Source organism: Garra rufa, chromosome 6, assembly GCF_049309525.1.
Source record: "Garra rufa chromosome 6, GarRuf1.0, whole genome shotgun sequence".
Classification (NCBI taxonomy): Eukaryota; Metazoa; Chordata; class Actinopteri; order Cypriniformes; family Cyprinidae; genus Garra; species Garra rufa.
Window position 1 is genome coordinate 55,336,744 of NC_133366.1, and position 24,815 is coordinate 55,361,558.

The following is a 24,815-nucleotide window of genomic DNA, read 5'->3' on the forward strand; positions in this document are numbered from 1 at the left end:
TCTTGGATGGCCTGAGGATGAGAATGTCAGATTATCTGTAGAAATATCTCAACATACCAATCAGAGATCAGTTTCTCCTGTTAGTCTGGATCTGTTTCTAACGCTGTTTTTAATTTCTTCACTCTGGTTTGGTTCACTGATGTTTTGCTCTGTATGACTGTGCTTGTGTGATATTCGTCACGTCACGTGTGTCAGTTCATCAGTCTTATTATGTATGTAAATAAAGATTATTTAACAAAGTTCTCCACCCAAGTATGAATTCATAATCTGGTGTGACTCCAGATTCACACCATCAACAGAAAACAATGTTTGCGACAACTTCTGTAACGTGTTTAGTGACACTAAATGAGGAAAAATTTAAGAATGGAGAAGGTTGAGAAAAAGGGGCATTACTTTAGAATGGAGTCATGTGATTGGACGAGGAGTTCGGCTAAAAAGGCGGAGCAATTCTTATTATAGAATTTTATCTCAATCATTTATGAGAGAAAATGTCTTTAGTTTCAAAATTGTGACTTTTTAATCTATAATTGTAATAATAACTTTTCATCTCATAATGTTTTATCTCATAATAGTTACTTTTATCTCAGTTTTGATTTTTATCTCATAACTGTGACTTACTTTAGAATTAACATGTTTTATCTTATAATTCATTTAGTTTCATAAATCAAATTTTTTAATCTCATAATTGTGACTTTTCATCTCATAATTATAACTTTTCATCTCATGACGTTTTATCTCATAATAGTTACTTTTCAGCTCAGTTTTGATCTCATAATTTGGATTTATGTCATAATTGTCACTTTATTTTAGAATTAAGACATTTTATCTCATAATTAATTTAGTTTAATAATTCCAATTTTTTAACTCACAAAAGGTACAGTGCCCATACATCCTTTTTGTCCTGGTGCAATTTCTAAATAGTCTAAAATGTTTTGCTTTGTTTTCTTATCGTTAACAGTAGTTGACCAGTAGCGTGCAGACACTGTGACTTTGTGACTCATAATTGTGACTTTAGTTTAAAATGAAGACATTTTATCTCATAATTGATTTAGTTTCATAATTGTGACTTTTATTTTCATCTCATAAATAACTTTTTATCTAATAATAGTTACTTTTCATCTCAATTTTTATCTCACAATTGTGACTTTATTTTAGAATTAGGATGTTTTATCTCATAATTGACTTAGTGTTTTATAATTCCAATTTTTTAATCTAATCATTTTTACTTTATCTCATAATAGTTACTTTTCATCTCAATTTTGATTTTTATCTCACAATTGTGACTTTATTTTAGAATTAGGATGTTTTATCTCATAATTGACTTAATTCCAATTTTTTAATCTAATAATTTTTACTTTATCTCATAATAGTTACTTTTCATCTCAATTTAGATTTTTATCTCATAAGTATTACTTTTATCTTAGAATTTGGATTTATGTCAAAATTGTAAATTTATTTTCGAATTAAGACATTTTATCTCATAATTGATTTACTTTCATAATTCCAATTTTAATCTCATAATTTGGATTCTATTTAATCTCATAATTATAACTTTTCATCTCATAAATAACTTTATCTCATAATTGTGACTTTCATAAGTTACTTTTCATCTCAATATTAATTTTATCTCATCATTTTGATTTTTTATATAATTGTGATTTTATTTTAGAATTAAGACATTTTATCTCAAAATTAACTTAGTGTTTCATAATTCTAATTTTGTAATAAAATAATTTTGACTATCTCATAAATTACTTTTCATCTCAATTTAGATTTTTATCTCATAATTATTACTTTTATTTTATAATTTGGATTTATGCCATAACTGTGACTTTATTTTAAAATTAAGCTCTTTTAACTCATAATTGACTTCATAATCTGGTGTGACTCCAAATTCACATCATCATCAACATAAAACAATCTTTGCAACACAACTTCTGTAACGAGTCTCTGAGTGACACTGAATGAGAAAAAAAGTAGTAAGGAAGAAGGTTGAGAAAAAGGGGTGTTGCTTACCAGAATGGAGTCACGTGATTGGACGAGGAGTTCAGCTGAAAAGGCAGAGAAAGTCATTACATTCTGATTAGAATAACAAACACAAATGATTAATTCACAAAAAGTACAGTGCCCATACATCCTTTTTGTCCTGGCGCAATTTCTAAATAGTCTAAAATGTTTTGCTTTGCTTTCCTATCGTTTTCATACTTGCTGAAAGTATTGACTAAAAAGTAGTTCACAAAAAGTGTGCAGGGATTCGACATAATGATAAACTGCGTGATCCGTCAGTAGATCTCGAGTGTTTGGTGTGTGTGGGACAGTAGCGTGCCGTTCTGAGGGTCCTGGAGCAGATGACAGACCCTCTTACCCTGCTGCCACCGCCGTTGCCTTTTTAGGAGACACCTGATCGCAGCTCAGTCCGTCACACAAAGAGCTGCTGATAACGTCTGGAGCGAGTTCAGATGCTGAAGCCCTGCAGGAGTAAACAGAGGGCTGGGCTTAATCTCGCTCACGTACAGCTGTTGTGTCTGGGTTCAATTCAAGAAGGTCACCTCCAGCCCTTCAGGAGCTCCACTTGATGCTGTAGGATCTTCATGGACAAGTTCCAGGCCGCGATGGTTCTCGGAGGAGTGGGAGACGCGTTGGGATACCGCAAGGGCCGGTGGGAAATGTGCATCTCGGGGAAACAGATTCAGCAGGAACTGGCCGCTCTCGGGGGTCTAGGAGCCTTGAAGCTGGACGCCGATAACTGGCCGCTCAGTGACGGAGTCCTGATGCACATGACCACTGCAGACGCCCTCGTCACCGGTGAGGAACACTGAAACAAAACAGTCCACATTAGGGTTCGAAAACTGCTTTTAGACAATGAATGAACACATCTATTCATTACATTGATCAAAAGTGACAGTACAGATATTATTACAGATAATTATGACTTTATCTCAACTTTATTTTAGAATTAAGATGTTTTATCTCATAATTGACTTGAGTTTCATAGTTCAAATTTTTTAATCTCACAATTCCAACCTTTTATCTCATAATAGTTACTTTTAATCTCAAATTTGACTTTTATCTCATAATTTCGATTTATGTCATAATTGTGACTTTATAATCTCTGCTGTCAATTTATCTCATAATTGACATTGTTTAATAATTCTAACTTTTTAATCTCATAATTTTGACTTCATCTCATAATAGTTACTAGATTTTTATCTCATAATTGTGACTTTAGATTTTTTTAATCTCATAAATAACTTTTATCTCATAAAAGTTACTTTTCATCTCAATTTTGATTTTTGTCATAATTGTGACTTTTATCTCATAATTGATTTAGTTTTATCATTCCAATTTTTTATCTCATAATTATAACTTTTCATCTCATACACAAGTTTTTATCTCATAATTGTGACTTTATCTCATAATAGTTACATTTAATCTCAATTTAGATTTTTATCTCATAATTTGGATTTATGTCATAATTGTGACTTTACTTTTTGAACATTTTATCTTATAATTGACTTAGTGTTTCATAATTCCAATTTTTATCTCATAATGAATTGTTTATCTCATAATTTTGACTGAAGAAGTTTCTTTTTCATAAGTTAATATTTCTTCTGATAATTATGACTTTTCGTCAAATTATTAACTTTTTTTCTCAATTTTAACTTTGTATCTTATAATAGTTACTTTTTATCCCAATTTTTATCTTTATCTCATAAATGTGACTTTTATCTTATAATTCTGATGTGTCATAATTGCGACTTCTTTATTGCTAAAATGTTTTATCTCATAATTGACTTAGTGTTTTATAATTCCAATTTATAGTGTAGTATCTCATACACTATGCCATACAAGAAAAAGTCAAAACTATGAGATAAAACAATGAAATACTAAGTCATAATTATAAGATAATACATCTTTTATCTCATAATTCTGCCTGCGTATCACATAATTTCAAATAAATGCTGTTCTTTTGAACTTTCTAAAATATATCATGGTTTCCACAAAAATATTGGTCAGTGTTAACATTGATAATAATCAGAAATGTTTGTTGAGCAGCAAATCAGTATATTAGAATGATTTCTGAAGGAAAATGTGACACTGAAGACTGGAGTAATGATGATGAAATTTCAGTTTTGATCAAATCAATCAATTACTGATATTGACATAGAAAATAGCTATTCAAAAATAAAAATTCATAATTTTACTATATTTTTGATCAAACAAATGCAGCCTCAGTGAGCAAAAGAGACTTCCTTTAAAAACTGTTATTGACGCCAATTCTTAATTCTGAGAAACTTTCCATTGTCATTTCAGAACAGCATGTGAGTGTATTTTTTCCATATCTATAAATGTACCACTAAAGTCCTTGTGCAAACTCTTTCCAGTTGTATTTGCTCTGAGAATAGGGCTGAATCCATGTGAAATCCCTCTGTTGGCCGTGGGTCCCTCATTAACCCCCTCTGAAATGTGAATTGATGATAATACAGTGATCTGTCTTTCCTCACACAGACGTGACACGGATGCTTTCCTCCACATGACTCCACACACGTCCCGATAACGGCCCCAGAATAGAGGCGCGGGTCACAGCGATCCGTTTTCACACTAATGCGCTGTGACACACGCTAATCTCCGTGAGCGTCGTAAATAATGTGAGCTTTAGTGCGCTCCCACAGAGCTGTAATCCAGCGGGACCACCGAACCGCTCCAGCACACCCCAAATAGACCCCAGTGAGCGTGATCCTCACCGGAGACTACAGCGGCTCCTGCTGCCCGAACCAAAGCTCATGAGGGTCCTGATGACAGCTCTCCTTATCCACATTCCAGCACTTACTACAAACACACAAACACAACATCTGTTACTGCTACTAACTACAATGACAATGAACACATCGTCTACAAAAAATCTGAATTATGACAGACAAATTCATCAACTTTTTATCAATTTATTATTCAAATAATTCGACTTTTTGTCATAATTCTTACTTTTATCTTGTATTTTACATGTTTAATCTCATAATGACTTGGTATCATAATTGTGACTTTTTATCTTATCATTTTGACTTTTCATGGCATAGTTTTTAAATCTCATAATTTAGATTTTCTACAGCATAATTGGGACATTTTATCTCATGATTGTGATTTTTTATCTCATAATTTAGACTTTCTACATCATAATTTGGACATTTTATCTCATAATTGTGATTTTAATTTACACTTTCTTCATAATAATTGACTTTATCTCATAATTGTGACTTTATCTCATAATTCAGACTTTCTACATCATAATTGACTTTATCTCATAATTCAGACTTTCTACATCATAATTTGGACATTTTATCTCATAATTGTGATTTTTTTATCTCATAATTTACACTTTCTTCATAATAATTGACTTTATCTCATAATTTACACTTTCTTCATAATAACTGACTTTATCTCATAATTGTGACTTTATCTCATAATTCAGACTTTCTACATCATAATTGACTTTATCTCATAATTTTTACTTTTTATCTCATAATTGTGACTTTATCTCATAATTTAGACTTTCTACATCATAATTTGGACATTTTATCTCATAATTGTGATTTTTTTTATCTCATAATTTACACTTTCTTCATAATAATTGACTTTATCTAATAATTTACACTTTCTTCATAATAACTGACTTTATCTCATAATTGTGACTTTATCTCATAATTCAGACTTTCTACATCATAATTGACTTTATCTCATAATTTTTACTTTTTTATCTCATAATTGTGACTTTATCTCAAAATTCAGACTTTCTACATCATAATTGACTTTATCTCATAATTTTTACTTTTTTATCTCATAATTGTGACTTTATCCCATAATTTAGACTTTCTACATAATTGACTTTCTTTCTCATAATGTTGATGTTTTATCTCATAATTGATACTTTTTATCTCATAATTTTGACTTCTCATAATTTCGACATCCTACATCATAAATGTGATTGTGACTTTCTCTTATAATTTTGACTTTTTATATCACAATTGTGACTTTTTATCTCATAATTTTGACTTTTTATCTCATAATTTTGACTTTTTGATTTATGAGATAAGTCATACATAAAAAACAAACTAATACATATATCTATCATAATTATGACATAAAAAATCTCATAATATAGACTTTATCTCATATTCTGACTTTTTATCTCATAACTGACTTTTTATGTCAATTATTCATCCTCATCTAATAATTTTGAATCTATAATCTACAAAAAGGCATAATTATGACCAAACAAAAATCAATTAGTCATAAGATGTATCTTTTTATGTAATATATTTACTCTTTATCTTATATTATGGCTTTTTATCTAATAATTTTGCTTTTAAAAAACACTTTGTATCCATATTCCAACACTGTTTGATTGCAGAGACTTTCTGTCATAATTTCAAGTTTTTACTAATCATACAGCATGATTAGAACTTATTTTTTAATCAAAAGTGCTTCTTATCCATATTTTACTGCTAAGACAAAAACAAGCAGCACAAATAAACCAAAGTGCAGCTGGAGAGAGTATGTCAGTGGCATATTGATTACGTTGAGTCTGCGGGATTTACTAACAGCTCCTGGCGTCTCTGGTTCATGGACACAGGCGCGTTGGCGTGGCCTTCGTCTGTTTGCTGTGGAAGCCCCCAGAGGAGCACTAATGCCCTCAGAATGCCTTCCATCCGCCTCACACAAACACTCTAATCAGCTGCGCTTCATCACGGCTAAACTGGTCCTGACAGATGCCTGAGCCTCTGCTGGTGTCTCCTCAGATTACTGGTGTCTGGAGGATCTGTACCGGGAGCTGGTGCGCCTCTATGTGGAGGCCATGGTGAGTCTGCAGGGTCGAGCTCCGGAGCCCAGCACCGTGGAGGGATGCGCCAACCTCAAGCCACACAACTTCCTGTTAGCCTGGCACACGCCCTTCAATGAGAAAGGTACACATGGGACACACTCCACACTCATGCTAGAGGAACTGAAGAGAGTATTTCATTCTGAATCGCATTGGCAGCAACACACAGGAAGTTCTATTCATTATGGAGGCCAATTTTCGCCACATAAAATGCTTTGGTATATCATAGTTATGACTTTTTAATATCACAATTTTGACTTTCTAACATTTTGACTTTTTATCTCTTTTTTATATTTTGATAATTATGATTTTTATCTAATAATTTAGACTTTATTGCAATTTTTATTCTGTAATGACTTAATATATAGTATTTTTTTCTCTTTTTGTAAAGTAAGTATGACTTATCTCATAATTTTGAGTCATAATTATGATTAATGACTTTTATCTATTGTGACTTCTCAAAATTTTGCCATAATTATGAATTTGTATCATAATTATGGCTTAGTATCTCATAATAACGACTGATATTGTATCTCATAATTTTTACTTTTTTCATAATTGCAATTTTTATCCTGTAATTATAACTTAATATGATATATTTTACTTGTCATGACTTTGTTTATGACTTATCTCATAATTTTACACTTTTATGTCATAATTACGACTCTCTCTCATAATACATTATTATCTCATTCTTTGAGTTTTTGTCATAATTATGACTTTTATCTATTGAGACTTTTTAGAATTTTGACTTTTGCCATAATTATGAATTTTTATCATAAATATGACTTTGTATTTGACCATTTAGACTTATAGTATATTGTATTTTTAAACTTTTTTTATTATGACTCTCTCTCTCATAATAAATGATTATCTCATACTTTTGAGTTTTTGTCATAATTATGATTCAGTATGTCACAATTATGACTTTTATCTATTGTGACTTCTCTATTGTGACCATTTAGAGTTATTAAATATACAGTAATTATGAATTAGTGCCTCATAATTTACCTTTTATCTACTTTGACTTCTCATAATTATGACTTTTGATCAGATAATTATAATTATGATTTTTCAGATTGATTAGGATTATGACTATTTAATTTAGACTTCTAATGTCATAATTATGGCTTAGTATCTCATAGTAATGACTCATGCCACAATTGATATTTGAATTCTGTGATTATGACTTCATATATGATACTTTTTGTAATGATTTAGTTTTATAAGTATGACTTATATACTATCTCATAATAAATAGTATCTCATAATTTACCTTTTATCTACTTTGACTTCTCATAATTATGGCTTTTGATCAGATAATTATAATTTTTAAAAAATAGTTTAGATCTTTCAGAATTATGACTTAGAATTTAATCATTTAGACTTGTAAACTCATTATGACTCAGTGTCTCAAAATTGAGTTTTTATCCATTTTGTCTTCTCGTAATTATCACTTTTGATAAGACAATTATGATTTTTCAGAATTATGAATTTGCATTTTATAATTTAGACTTGTAAAGTCATATTGTGGCTTAGTGTCTCATAATAATGACTCTATTTATTTCATTTTGAACATGTAAGGGGTGGGATTGTGTGGATCTGCAGGAATGGGTTTGTGATGTGTGTGCTGTTCCTGCAGGCTCTGGTCACGGAGCGGCGACTAAAGCCATGTGTGTGGGCATGCGCTACTGGCAGCCCCAGCGGCTGGACAATCTGGTGGAAGTGAGCATAGAGACGGGCCGCATGACCCACAATCACCCCATAGGTGCCTCATCCTCTTCCTCAAGTGAGCTTCTGTCTGCTCTTCATCAGTCCTTCATTAATGCGTGTGGGTTTGTGTGCGCAGGGTTCCTGGGCTCGCTGTGTACGGCGCTCTTCACCTCATACGCCGTCCAGGGAAAGCCGCTGGTCAGCTGGGGTCGTGACCTCTTGACGGTCATTCCCAAAGCTGAGGAATACTGCAGGAAGACCATCCGGCACATGGCAGAATACCAGGAGACCTGGTTTTACTTTGAGGCCAAATGGCAGTTTTATCTGGAGGAGAGAGGAATAGAGGACGGTCAGAGCAAACCCATCTTCCCTGATCGATACGACGCTGAGGAGACAGACAAGGTAAAACACACACACATTTATCCCTCAATCACATTATCTGATCACACTAGAAATAACTAAACACACAGAGAGACTAAAGTCATTCATCTCATTTTCAATGTTTATTTAAAAAATTTTTTTATAATTTTGACTTACTACCTCAAAATTTTTGACTCATTTTAATTTTATTTCTTAATTTAAAAATGTTTTCCTCTAATTATTCACTTTACACAAATAATTAAAATGGACTTTTTAATGAAATTTTATTTTATTAATTATATATGTCATTTTTATAACATATCTAATCATTTAAAATTTTTATCAAATAATTGGGAATTTTATCTCATATATTGACTGTATATTTTAGTTGTAACTTAGTATCTTAGAATTTTGACTTTCTATGCCATAATTATGACATAATTATACTTTTTATCTCATAATTTGGACTTTTTCAATCTTATTTTGACTTTATCTTATAACTTTTTAATGTCAAAACTTTGTTTTAATCTCATTTTTTACATTATAATTTACATTTTATCTAATAATTTTTTTCCATAGTTATGACTGATTATCTCATATTTTGACTTAATTCTGATTTAGTGTCTCATAGTTTCAACATCCGGTCACTACTGACTTGTCGTCATTTTAACTATTTATCTCGTAATTGGGACTTTTTAAATATCATTTTGACTTTATCTTATAATTATGACTTAGTATCTCAAAATTCAAACTTTTTATGTCAGAATTATGCCATTATAATATCTAACACTAATATATATATATATATATATATATATATATATATATATATATATATATATATATATATATTTTTTTTTTTTTTTTTTTTAAATCTCATAATTGTGACTTTTATCATATATTTTACTTTATCTTTTAGCTATGACTTAGCCATAATTATGACTTTTTATTTAATTTTTTATCTCATAGCTGGGACTTTTTAAATCTTATTTTGACTTGATCTTATAATCATGACTTAGTATCTCAAAATTCCAACTTTTTTATGTCAAAATTATATCTTTATCTCATATTTTAATTTGTCATAATTGACTTTTTATCTAATAATTTCAACTTTTTACCCCCAGAATCATGACTTTGTATCTCAAAATTCCAACTTTTTCAAAAATTCCATAATTATGCCATTTTAACATCATTATTATAACACTAATGTCACGGTATGTTAGAAAGGTGCGCGAGATAAGGAGGAATACAATTTAAGTCTTTAATGAATCCATACAAGGTAAAGGGGTGAGAGCACACGTAGAGACGAGATCTGACCACAAAGCATGGAAACAAAATTTATTTAATATTTTTTGACTATATATTAGAATTATGACTTTTAATTTCAAAATTTCAACTTTTATATGTCATAATTATGAAAAAGTAATCATTGGGACTTTTATCTCATATTTTTTACTTTATCTCCTAGCTATGACTTAGCTATAATTATGTCTTTATCTCATATTTTGACTTCATATTAGAATTATGACTGTATCTCAAAATTCCAACTTTTATGTCATAATTATGCCATTTTAACGTCATTATATAAGACTAATAATTTAGTTTTTTTATCTCATATTTGAACTTTATCTTTTAGCTATAACTTAGCCCTAATTATGACTTTTTATCTAATTTCAACTTTTTATGTCTTAATTTTTTTCACATTTTTACATCTTATTTTGACTTTATCTTATAATTATTACTTAGTAACTCAAATTTCCAACTTTTTATGTCATAATTATGCCATTTTAATATCATTGTTATAACATTAATCATTTTTGTTTTTTTAATCTCATAATTGGAACTTTTATTTAATATTTTTACTTATATATTTTAGCTATGACCAATAATCATGAAATAATTGGGATCTTATTATGACTTTATGTTATAGTTATGACTTAGTATGTCAAAATTACAACTTTAATGCAATAATTATGTCTTTATCTCATATTTTAATTTGTCATTATTGACTTTTTTCCTAATCAATTTTAAAAAATTTTACCCCAATAAATATGACTGTTTATCTCATATTTTAACTTAATCTTATAATTCTGATTTAGTATCTCATAGTTTCAGCTTCGAGTCATAACTGACTTATGTCATAATTGTAACTTTTTCTTGTGATCGTGGTGATTTGATCTGATCAGTGGTGTGTGTGTGTGTGATTCAATCAGATGTATAAGCGCTGGAGTTCAGAGGGCTGTCCCGGACGCAGGGGTCACGATGCTCCCATGATCGCTTACGACGCTCTGCTGGCGGCCGGATCCAGCTGGGAGGAGCTGTGCAAACGGGCCATGTTTCACGGAGGTCAGAATCCATCTGGACTTGTGACACAGAAGTGTTTTAGTGAGAATGTGCATGAATGTGCACGACCAGTCAGATGTGTGCACGCTTTTTTTTAAAGTACAAAATTGATAACATAGTTAAAACTAATATTACTTTTTTTTTTCAAAATGCACGTTTTTTTATTTTTAGTACACTGTAAAAAAACTATTTGTTCAATCAACTTAAAATAATTTGTTACTTAGCTACCTTATAATTTTAAGTTCAGTCAACTCAAAAAAGTTTAGTCAACTTAATGTTAAGTTGTACTAAGTGACAACTTAGATATTTGAATTGATTCAACTTAAAATTGTAAGGAAGCAGGGTAACAAATTATTTTAAGTTTACTCAACAAATTGTGTTTTTTTACAGCGTACTGTCCTGAGTATATAAGAAGATATTTTACATAAAAGATATTTACATATATATGAAATTATCAAAAGTTTGGGAACCCTTGGTTCTTTTTTTTTTTTTTTTTTACATATTTAATATAATTTTAAATGGGAATTTTTTATTATTTAAAAATGTATAAAAAATAATAATATCATCAACAAAAATATTAAAAAATATCTATTTTTTTTATTTTTATTTAACAGTTTTGTTTTGTAAAGTAATTCCCAAAAAGTAATGAGCTGATTGCGTATGAAGCGTCAGTCCTGTAATCAGGAGGTTTTCATGTTGGTTCAGGTGAGAGCAGCGCGACGGGTCTGATCGCCGGCTGTCTGTTCGGGCTGCTCTACGGGATCGGACAGGTTCCTGCTGGACTCTATCAGGATCTGGACAAAAGACAAAAGCTGGAAGAACTGGGAGAACGACTGTACCAAGCAGCGGCAGTAGAGAAGTAAAGCGCTGACTTCCATGTCCAAAATATACAAAAATAATAAAACTCCTATTTATGATCCTACATCAACATTTCAAAGGAATGAGACAGCAGATATCTGGTAACGCTTTACAATAACATCCCATTAGTTCATGTTAGTTCATGCATCAACTCTGGACAATACATTTGTTAGCATATGTGACCCTGGACCACAAAACCAGTCATAAGCTTAAATTTTACAAAACTGAGATGTATACATCACATGAAAGCTCAATAAATAAGTTTTCTATTGATGTATAGTTTGTTAGGATAGGACAATATTTGGCCGAGATACATCTGTTTGAAAATCTGGAATCTGAGGATGCAAAAAAATCAAAATACTGAGAAAATCACCTTTAAAGTTGTCCAAATTAAGTTCTTAACAATGCATATTACTAATCAAAAATTACATTTTGATATGTTTACAGTAGGAATTTTACAAAAAAATCTTCATGGAACATGATCTTTACTTAATTTCCTAATGATTTTTGGCATAAAAGAAAAATCAATAATTTTGACCCATACAATGTATTTTTGGCTATTGCTACAAATATACCCCAGCGACTTAAGACTGGTTTTGTGCTCCAGGATCACATATTTATTCATCTTTGTTTAAATTAATTAATAAAAATAAACCAAATTATTAGTTCACGTTAGCTCAAGTCCATTAAATAATATTAACAAATATAACTTTCTATTTTATAATGTATCAGGGGGAAAAAATGGTGCAGGATTTACTTTTCGCTCGGAAATTGCTAAATTTCGCAAATAATGAAAAAGAAATGGCAAGTAACGCAATGAATTAAATGTCAAATTTTGTAGTAGAAACCTTAATGTTTAAATGAACACTAATTCGTATTAATAAATGCTTTGGAAGTATTCGGTATTGCAAGTTGATGTTAACTAATATAGTAAACTAATGTGAACAAATGAAACTTGTAAAGTGTTACCCGGAAATCTTGTGAATCTGAAATCTTTACATGAAGCTGTTGACACAAGATGGCACCAAACTCTTACTGTGCTGTATCTGATGTTAACCTGCTGAATGAAATGCTTTTTGAGTTTACACTTTACTATTAGTATCGGCTGGCTGTTTAAATCATTAAATGAAATAAACATACTTCTACTGTTTATCCGCATTTTTAGCATAGATAATATCATAATACCGTTAAAGTTTAGACTTCCGCTCTTAATTCTGCTGTTACTGATGTTTTTTATAATAATCACATCTCATAGAGAATGAAAACAGCACTAAGAGTCTTTATAGCCAATCAGACATGCTCTGTGCCTGTCAATCATGTTTTCTGACATCAGAATGGTTGTTAGGATGGAGGGGTGTGGTCAAAGTGAAAGTGGGCGTGTCTAATTCAGTGACTAACACTCACAGAGTTCTGAGCGTTTGTTCACAAATTAAAGATTCATTTGAAGTCTTTTTTATGAGCTCTTCACTTCAGTGATTTTAATGCACATGCAACACTTTTCCTAGAATCTTACAGACTCTTAACTGGCTTTGTTAATCATTCTAAATAACGTCCGCTACCTAGTCTTATAGTCATAAACTATTCCCTTTGGCTGATTGAGTACATAAAGAGTCACATATAGTTTGTGTCACTCTGTTCTGAGTGCACAGAAACACACTTCTGTTCCACAGAGATCATAGAGACGGCCTCCAGCGCTCCATCGTCCCGACCCTGGATCGCCGAGCCGTCAAACAGCTGATCCTGGATTGCTCGACTCATCCGGAGATCAGGGCCGTCCTGGAGAATCTGCTGCTTTACCAAAGCCCACATCCACCGAACCCTCCGTCAACGGCTGATAGAAGACCCGCTCCACGTCTCACCGCCTTCCAGCTGCTCAGATCCCGGTTTCTGAAGAGCGTCCCGAAGCCGGCGCTGAGCCGCAGACGAGAGGTGGGCTCTCTGAACACCAAACTACGGCACGTTAAACACACACACGGCCTGAGAGCTGATTCAAGGCCTGCCATGAGGAGAAAAACCTCCAGAGTTCAGGACATGCTGGAGAAATTCACAGCAGCGGAGAACAACCACATCAAGAAACCACAAACACACAGACGAACTGGAGGATCCGTCTTCAGCTGCTTGATCAAGAGGTTTGAGACTCTGGTGATGGAGAACAACAGAAATGATTCAATACACAAGATCAAGAAACACAAGAACAAATCAAACCATTCACAAGAGATACTAAAGAAACACAAAAACAAATCACTAAATGAACACAAGAATGAATCAATTGATTCACAACAATCATCAAAGCAACATGAGAACAAATTAAATGAGTCACTAGAACCACTAAAGAAAAATAAGAATAAATCAGTTGATTCATCAGAAGCACTAAAGCAACACAAGAACGAATCAAATGATTCACAAGAATCAATAAAGCCACAGAGGAACGAATCAAATGATTCACAAGAATCAATAAAGCCACTGAGGAACGAATCAAATGATTCACAAGAATCAATAAAGCCACTGAGGAATGAATCAAATGATTCACAAGAATCAATAAAGCCACAGAGGAACGAATCAAATGATTCACAAGAATCAATAAAGCCACTGAGGAATGAATCAAATGATTCACAAGAATCAATAAAGCAACAAATGAATGATTCAAATGATTCAAAAGAATCACCAAAGCAACAAAGGAATGATTTAAATGATTCACAAGCAGCACTAAAGCAACTCAAGAACGAATCAAATGATTCACAAGAATCAATAAAGCAACACATGAATGATTCAAATGATTCAAAAGAATCAACAAAGCAACACAAGAACGAATCAAATGATTCACAAGAATCACTAAAACAACACAAGAATGAATCAACTGATTCACAAGAATCAATAAAGCCACAGAGGAATGAATCAAATGATTCACAAGAATCAATAAAGCAACACATGAATGATTCAAATGATTCAAAAGAATCAACAAAGCAACACAAGAACGAATCAAATGATTCACAAGAATCACTAAAACAACACAAGAATGAATCAACTGATTCACAAGAATCAATAAAGCCACAGAGGAATGAATCAAATGATTCACAAGAATCAATAAAGCAACACATGAATGATTCAAATGATTCAAAAGAATCAACAAAGCAACACAAGAACGAATCAAATGATTCACAAGAATCACTAAAACAAGACAAGAATGAATCAACTGATTCACAAGAATCAATAAAGCCACAGAGGAATGAATCAACTGATTCACAAGAATCAATAAAGCCACAGAGGAATGAATCAACTGATTCACAAGAATCAATAAAGCAACACATGAATGATCTAAATGATTCAAAAGAATCAACAAAGCAACACAACAACGTATCAAATGATTCACAAGAATCACTAAAACAACACAAGAATGAATCAACTGATTCACAAGAATCAATAAAGCCACAGAGGAATGAATCAAATGATTCACAAGAATCAATAAAACAACACAAGAATGAATCAACTGATTCACAAGAATCAATAAAGCCACAGAGGAATGAATCAACTGATTCACAAGAATCAATAAAGCCACAGAGGAATGAATCAAATGATTCACAAGAATCAATAAAGCAACACATGAATGATTCAAATGATTCAAAAGAATCAACAATGCAACACAAGAACGAATCAAATGATTCACAAGAATCAACAAAGCAACACAACAACGTATCAAATGATTCACAAGATTCACTAAAACAACACAAGAATGAATCAACTGATTCACAAGAATCAATAAAGCCACAGAGGAATGAATCAAATGATTCACAAGAATCAATAAAGCAACACAAGCACGAATCAACCGATTCGCAAGAATCACCAAAGCAACACAGATATCAGACTACAGGAACACACAACAAAGGCTCAGCAGGACAGAAAGACCACAGACTCCAGGACCTGAGTGAGGCCTTCAGCCCAGAAATGGAGGATCTGTGTGTTGCTGATGTGATTCTGAGAAACAGTCGAGCTGAGGAGCAATCAGAACATCAGCGTCTCAATGGAGTCATGATGCATCTGGACTCAGTCGGTTCTTCTCCTGAGCTTTTAGACATGAACTCAACAGATCCTCTCCTGCAGACATCAGACACGAACACTCAGATCCTACAGCAACCTGGAGCCCTGAACAACACAGAAGATCCTACACTGATCACAGCACATGAATCCTCAGGCTCAGAAAACAACACACGACCCTCCGCCGATCTTCAGGAGGACCTCACATCTCCTCTCAATGACTTTAAGGAGGATCACGGCTCAGATCAGAAGCTCCTGCTCAGCTTTAGTCCATCCGGAGGATCTGATGAACAGGACGAGGAGCTTCCTCACGTAAATGACAGACACCTGGAGCGCTTCTCCTCAGTTGACACGAGTCAGCTCAGCGTTGGTGCTTCTGCTGGTCAGATCCGGCCTGAGCTGAAGGTCCATCAAACACAGGAGAAAACTGGAGAAACACCAAAGTACCGGAGCATGAATTACTGCGACCCTTCAGTGAGACTCACCTACGTCCCCAAAACCATACGATTCACAGACACCTTCGACTTCTGAACACGGTTATATCAGATCTCATCTGTCCACATCAGACAATATACTTTACATCCAAACACATTTACAGTGCCTTGCAAAAGTACTTCATTTTTGTCACATTTTGTTTTGTTGCAGCATTATGTTAAACTGCTTTAAATGAGTTTTTCTGATCTGCATTTTCAGCTGTTAGACCTTTTCTGAGAGGTGTGTGTCTTTCTAAATCAGACTCATTCAAATGAATTGATAGATGTGGAAAAAACGTTATTTAAAGCAGTTTAACATAATGCTGCAAAACGTAAAATGAAGGGGTATGAATACTTTTGCAAGGCACTGTAGCTCAAAGTATGTTTTCATTTTCACATGCTGTTTCTCTGTGGCGTTTGGAAGCTTGTTTCCACAGAACCATAAAAAAGAGAATTGTGTCTTTTTAATCTCACAATTTTAACTTTTTCATGCCATTCTTTATATCTTTATATTCTTTATTCATTGAGAGTTATATATCTCACAATCCTGACCTTTTAGAATTGTGAGGTATAATCTAAATAAAAACCAAACTAAAACGAGTCCTTTTATAAAGACAAGTGTGTGTGCAGCGAAGCATCCTCCTGTGGGTTTCCAGCAGGGAATCACACAAACAACAGGCCACCAATCTACACAAACCATCAATGACACGATCAATCATCATCAGCGTCTGCTTCTACAAAACTAATGCTTCATCATGCAAAACACTACAGGTCAGAAAAGCAGTAAAGAAGTCTCTTCTGCTCTTTTATTTGATAAAAAATACAGTAAAAATAGTAAAATATTATTACAGTTTAAAACAGCTGTTCTCCATGTGAATATCTGTTCAACTGTAATTGATTCCTGTGATGCGCAGCTGCATTTCCAGCATCATTACTGCAGTCTTCAGCGTCACGTGATCCTCAGAAATCATCCTAATATACTGATTTACTGCTCAACAAACATTTCTGATTATTATCCATGTTTTGTGGAAACCAGATTAGATTTTTCCGGATTCACAGATGAATAGTAAGTTCTAAAGAACAGCGTTTATATATGAAGTGGAAATCTTTTGCAACATTATTAATGTCTGTACTGTCACTTTTGATCAATTTAATGCATCCTTGATGAATAAAATTATGTTCTTTCTTTAAAAAAAAAATAATTACCTTGGATAGTTATGTTGGAAGTGGATCATAGTTTTTAAACCAGATAAAAAAATTCATCAAGACAAACTTTGAAGTTGGCTTAAAAAATGACTTTGAAAAAGCCTGAACGGTTTAAAAAAAGTTTAAGAAGTTTACAACATTTTCAGCTTGAGGGTTTTTCAGTCTGAAATATTTTAAAGTAGTTTTAAAAGATTGATGTTTGGTAGATAGAGAGCTAGATAGATTTAGATAGATGGATAGTATGTTGCTAGCATGATTCTAGCATTATTAGCAAGTTGCTAACATGTTTCTAACATGATTAATAAGTTGATAGCATGTTTCTAGCATGATTAGCATGATTCTAGCATTATTAGTAAGTTGCTAGCATGTTTCTAACATGATTAGCAAGGTGCCAGCATGTTTCTAGCATGACTAGCCTGTTGTTAGCATGTTGTTAGCATGATTAGAAAGTTGCTAGCATGATTCTAACATTTTTAGCAAGTTGCTAGTGTTTCTAACATGATTAATAAGTTGCAAGCATGTTTCTAGCATGATTAGCATGTTTCTAGCATGATTACCAAGTTGTTAGCATGTGGCTAGCAGGATTAGCATGTTTCTAACATGATTAACATGTTGGTAGCATGTTTCTAGCATGATTAGCAAGTTGTTTGGATGATTAGCATGTTGTTAGCATAATTCTAGCATGATTAGCATGTTGTTAGCATGTTCCTATTATGATTAGCAAATTGCTAGCATCTAGCTAGCATGATTAGCATGTTGTTAACATGATTAGCATGTTGGTAGCATGTTTCTAGCATGATTAGCAAGTTGTTTGGATGATTAGCATGTTGTTAGCATAATTCTAGCATGATTAGCATGTTGTTAGCATGTTCCTATTATGATTAGGAAATTGCTAGTATCTAGCTAGCATGATAAGCATGTTGTTAGCATCATTCTAGCATGATTAGCATTTTGTTAGCATTTTTCTAGCATTAGCAAGTTGCTAGTCTCAGCCTCAGACGTCACGCCCACGAAATGTTGGCTAAACGTCTGATGTATATGGTACACTTAACTGGAAACACTTCAGGAATGTCGAAGTCGTCATCTGATTCGTTGAATTTGACCGGATTTCCAGGAGACGCGAGTGTCGCGTTTATATTAGGTCCGCCGGGAAACAAAGCGCAGACTGATTAATTCAGCGTTTTGCTAAAAGGTGCTTATGCAGACGCCATTGTTGTTATACACATTTGCCACGTTCGCGAACAAATTACTGACTTACTGCTTGTTCTCCCTCTTCTTCGTCATCTTTCAATGCTGGTTATTTCAATGACTGACTTGTTGCACGCTAGTCTGTTGTTGTGGGAGCATCTCCACGTCCCGAAACGTGACACTGAACGAAACAAACTGTGATTGGTTGTTTGACATGTCGATCAAACGGTCTTATGGGCGGGCCTTGGCCAACTAAAGCTTCCATGAATTCCAGACCTTCAGCCGTCAGTCTGAAGGTCTGGCTATGCGAGACTAGCAAGTTGCTAGCATGTGACTAGCATGATAAGCATGTTGTTAGCATAATTCTAACATGATTAACATGTTGCTAGCATGTTTATAGCATGATTAGCAATTTGCTAGCATTATTTAGCATGATTAACATGTTGTTAGCAAATTTCTAGCATGATTAACAATTTGCTAACATGTGTGAAGAATGATGACAACACGATTCAGGTTGAATAACTTTAACACTTTACTGAGAAACTTTATGTGTATTGCAGGCTAGTGTACATCACTTGCTCCTGTATGCATCCGGGCTTCTACGAACAATCTGACTACGGATGCACCTCTAGTACAAATGCGATTCACATAACCAAGAACATTTAATCAGTGTTCTACATCCCCTTTCTTTAGTAGTCTCTTGTCAAATAGTAATAACAAATATCCACATTAACTCAAAATTAAAATGTGTATAACTGAATAGGCTGTTAATACTTTAACTTTAGAATTTCACTGACTTGTTATTAGTTTCACTCAAACTCTTAACATATTCCAAACAGCTTAACTAAGTATACTTTGGGTTTGGTCTTGAGATTCTGCCTGACCGAGTCACATAAAGCTTTTTTTCTGGTTCTTTGATAGGCACTGTGATGGCTGACGAGGCTTCAGTGTTAGGTGACATCTTCGGTGTACTTGGGTAGTCAGAAAGAGTTGTTTGGTCTTGTCTTGGCGTACAAACTTGAGTGTGATCTGCAGGATTGTACTCAACACTTTGGGGTTGCAAAGTTTCAGGGACAGGCAAAATGTGTCTTCGATTCCTTCTGTAATCCCTTCCCTCTGATTCCACCACGTACGATCTTGGCTCCTTGCAGATGTCTTTGATAGTTCCCACTTTATTGTAACCTTGAGGTGTTTGTAACCTGACCACTTCACCTTTAAACAGGGGACGGAGGGGTTTGCTGGTTTTGTCGTAATACACCTTCTGTTGATGACGCTTGTATTCAAGTCGTTTTGTGACCTTGAGGTGTCTTTTGGTAGAAGGGACTAGTAACTTTTTGTCGATTGGAAGGGTTGACCTCGTTTGTCTTGACATGAGTCTTTCCGCTGGCGATCCGAGAATTCCATCACGAGGGACGTTTCTCAAATTGAGTAAATCAAGAAAGACATCTGTTCCATCTCGCTTTGATTTTTCCATCAGCTCTTTTGCGCTTCGCACTGCTCGTTCTGCCAATCCGTTAGATTGCGGATATTCTGGGCTGCTTGTTACATGTATGAAGTCCCAGGTCTTTGCGAAGTTCTTGAATTGTTGACTGGAAAACTGTGTTCCGTTGTCTGTGATCACTTTTTGGGGACTGCCATGTACTGAAAAGTGTCTCTTTAGTTTTGTAATCACAGCAATTGATGTTAGATTGTGAAGAAGATCTACCTCTAACCATCCTGAGTACGAGTCGACCAGAACGAGATAGTGTTGGCCATTCCATTCGAATAGATCAGTCGCAACAACTGACCAGGGAAGCTCTGGAGTATCATGCTGTCTTAATGGTTCCTTCTGTTGGTGCTGTTTCATACTATTACAGACAGAGCATGAAGTGCATCTTTCTTCAATGTCCTTGTTCAATGAAGGCCAGAACACTACACCTCGTGCTCTGCGTTTTGTTGATTCTACTCCAGGATGTCCTCTATGAAGAATGGTGGTATATTCTTCCTGCAGTGACTTGGGAATCACAGCTTTTTGGCCCTTCATCACAATTCCATCCTTTGTTGTCAGTTCATCTCGGTATGGGTAATACTGACGGAGTTGGAGAGGCAGTTTTGCCTGCCGATCTGGCCAGCCCTGGTGTATTATTCTGCAAAGCTGCTGCAATATTGGATCTGTGGCTGTCTGCTCTTTTAACTCAACAAGCCTTGATGATGAGATGCGTTCTACAGACATTACCTCAAACTCAGTCTTTTCACTGGCTTGAATCTCTGCATTTTTCAATGGGGCACGTGAAAGAGTATCAGCCAGATACATTTGTTTTCCTTTTTTGTAGCTGATCACGAAATCATATTTCTGTAATCTCAACATCATTCGTTGTAATCGTGCTGGTGCCATGTGCAGTGGCTTGTTAAGAATTGTCACCAATGGCTGATGATCTGTTTCGATGAGAATTTCCTTTCCATAGATGTAGTCGTGAAACTTAGCACATGCAAACACCACTGCGAGAAGCTCCTTTTCAATTTGAGCATATTGTTTCTCTGTCTGTGTCAGGGTGCGTGAGGCATATGCTATGGGAGCATTTTCCTGAAGGCATGCCGCACCAAGTCCAAACTGTGAAGCGTCGCATGTCAGAGTGACAGGCTTTTGGACATCGTAATATTTCAGTGTTGGCGGACTTGTGATACACTCTTTCAGCTTGTTGAATGTGTCTTGGTGTTGTTCCAACCAGCACCATTCAACATCTTTGTGAGTCAGCTCTCTTAAAGGTGCTGATAAGTCGCTGAAACTTGGAATGAATTTTCCTAGATAGTTAACCATCCCTAGAAAGCGCTGTAGGGCTGTTACATTCTCTGGCACTTCCATCTCTGTAATTGCCTTAATCTTTGAAGGGTCTGGTTTTAGTCCTTCATTCGTGAACACATGTCCCACATAGCATACCTCTGACAGTCGAAACTTGCATTTGAGGGGGTTAAGTCTGAGGTTTACTCTTTGTGCACGATCCAGAACTTTCTTGAGATTCTCGTCGTGTTCTTTCACATCCTTTCCTCCCACGAGTATATCATCTACTATAACAGCACATGGATATCCTGCAAATATTTGCTCCATGGCCCTCTGGAACACCTCACTTGCGGTACTGATTCCGAATGGCATTCGTAAAAATCGGAATCTCCCAAACGGGGAGTTGAATGTTGTCAGCATTGATGATTTTTCATCAAGGGAGATTTGCCAGAAGGAAGTTTTCGCATCCAAAACAGAAAAGACTGAGGAGTTTGGCATTTGAGATGCGACTTCTTCCACAGTTCGCATCGGATGATGTGGACGTAGGAGGGCTTTATTAAGGTCCCTTGGGTCGATGCATATTCTTATCTCTTCTGAATTCTTTTTGTGCGTAGCTACCATTGACGATACCCATTCAGTGGGCTCTGAGACTGGAATTAGAACACCCTTACTGACCATTCTTTGTATTTCTGCTTCAACCTTTTCGTGCATGGCTGCCGGGATTTTGCGTGCAGGTTTTACAACTGGGTGCACTGTTGGGTCCAGTTTCATTGAATATGTTACTGGAAGTTTACCGATCTCATCCTGGAAAAGGTCTGAATATTCTGAATGGATCTGGTTTGCGAAACTTGGATCCTCATCTGTTGACACATAGTGAATGTCTTTGTTGAACGAGACCAGTTTCATCTGTAAACAGTCTGGTAGTCCGATCAATGGTTGCACATTTCTCTTTATCACATAGAATGAGAGGTTAAAAACCCTTTCGGATGATTGGCAGGTGAAAGTGACACAACCTGCTGTGGGTATCTCCGAGCCTCCATAAGCAACGAGCTTAGTGTTGTTTGATGGGCTTAATTCCTCTCCGCTCTTTATTTCCTTGAACAAAGCTTCTGAAATTACATTACATTTAGCACCTGTGTCTACTTTAAAATCTACAGAGTGTTCATTGATTTGCACCGTGCAAATTAGTTCTGTCTTTTGGGGAGGTTTTATCCCCACTGTTTGAACAGCAGCTTTCTTAACTGACACACCATCCACATAGTAGGATTCGTCCACACTGGCTGTGGCCATTTCTTCTGGTTTGAGCTGGTCTACTGCTTTTCTCCATCTATTTGGTATGTGCTTTGGTGTAGTTTTACAGCACTTTTTGAAATGATTCCACTTTTTGCATTTATGGCACTGCTGACCATAAGCTAGACACTTTTCTTTTCTTGCTTCATGCTTTCCTCCACAACTGCCACAGTTTATTATAGTCTGTGAGGCTGTGCGATCAGAAATGGATCTTTTTGACATTTTAACTTTAGTCTTGTGATAGACGCTGTCTACATTAGTGTTGCTTTTAGGCACTGCCAGAGTTCTTGTGTGCTGATCAGTCAGCTCGTGGATTTGACACAATTCAATTGCTTTAGCTAGTGTAAGCTCACTGTCTCTCAGTAGAATTTTTCTCATGCCATCATTGGTCACGCCACATACGAGTCTGTCTCTTATGAGCTCATCTGTCAGGTCGCCAAATCTGCAAGTCTTTGCTTTATTCCTTAAATCACTTACGTATGCTTCTATGGTTTCACCGGTTTTCTGGTTTCTCATATTAAATTTGTGACGTTCCATTGTTACGTTTGTTTGTGGATTACACAACTCACGGAATTTCCGTTTTAAACATTCCGGGTTCTCTCGGGATTCAGCCTCCGCGATCATCCGTCTTTGATCTCCTTCTCCTGTGTACATAGCTGGTGCGTACACAAATGCGCGCTCTCGCTCGATGGCTTCTGAGCCAGCCAAATTAAGGAGAATGAATGCTTGCGTCTTCGCATCTTTGTCTGAGTGAGCGGCTGCTATGTATATATCGTATTCTTGCTCGAATACTCGCCAGTTCTCACCAATGTTACCATCAAACACTATGGGTTCGGGTCGTCTGAAGCCTTCCGCCATGTTGAGATACGCAAACTTTTTCGTTTCAAGTCTTACAATGAAACTTGATTTTAGTCTTGATCTTCGAAGGCGTCTGTTTTCCGAGAACCGTCTTCTGACACCATGAAGAATGATGACAACACGATTCAGGTTGAATAACTTTAACACTTTACTGAGAAACTTTATGTGTATTGCAGGCTAGTGTACATCACTTGCTCCTGTATGCATCCGGGCTTCTACGAACAATCTGACTACGGATGCACCTCTAGTACAAATGCGATTCACATAACCAAGAACATTTAATCAGTGTTCTACAATGTGGCTAGCATGATTAGCATGTTTTTAGCATTATTCTAGCATGATTAGCATGTTGTTAGCATAATTCTAACATGATTAACATGTTGCTAGCATGTTTATAGCATGATTAGCAATTTGCTAGCATTATTTAGCATGATTAGCATGTTGTTAACATAATCCTAGCATAATTAGCATGTTGCTAGCATGTGGCTAGCATGATTGGCATGTTGTTAACATTATTCTAGCATGATTAGCATGTTTTTAACATAATTCTAGCATGATTAGCATGTGGCTAGCATGTGGCTAGCGTGATTAGCATGTTGTTAACATTATTCTAACATGATTAGCATGTTGCTAGCATGTTTCTAGCATGATTAGCAAGTTATATATATAAGTTATAAAAATAATAATTATAAGTTCAAACAGCATTTCAGAGTGTTGGGTTTCTCAAGCCAACTTAAAAATAAGCAGTAAATCAGTCTATTATATATATATATATAGTATTAGAATGATTTGTGAGGGATCGTGTGCCTCTGAAGACTGCAGCAATGATGCTAAAAATCCAACTTTGATCACAGAAATCAAT

At 34.7% G+C, this 24,815-nt stretch overlaps 1 protein-coding gene across 1 annotated transcript; it reads left to right on the forward strand.

Moving 5' to 3' along the window:
* The first annotated feature begins 2,591 nt into the window (after nucleotides 1–2,591).
* Nucleotides 2,592–12,193, forward strand: adprhl1 (ADP-ribosylhydrolase like 1). The gene is made up of 6 exons (XM_073841517.1): nucleotides 2,592–2,805; nucleotides 6,795–6,959; nucleotides 8,517–8,642; nucleotides 8,724–8,989; nucleotides 11,161–11,293; nucleotides 11,996–12,193. The coding sequence occupies exons 1-6, from the start codon at nucleotides 2,592–2,594 to the stop codon at nucleotides 12,151–12,153; spliced, it is 1,062 nt and encodes a 353-aa protein (XP_073697618.1). The 3' UTR covers nucleotides 12,154–12,193.
* Nucleotides 12,194–24,815: the final 12,622 nt, after the last annotated feature.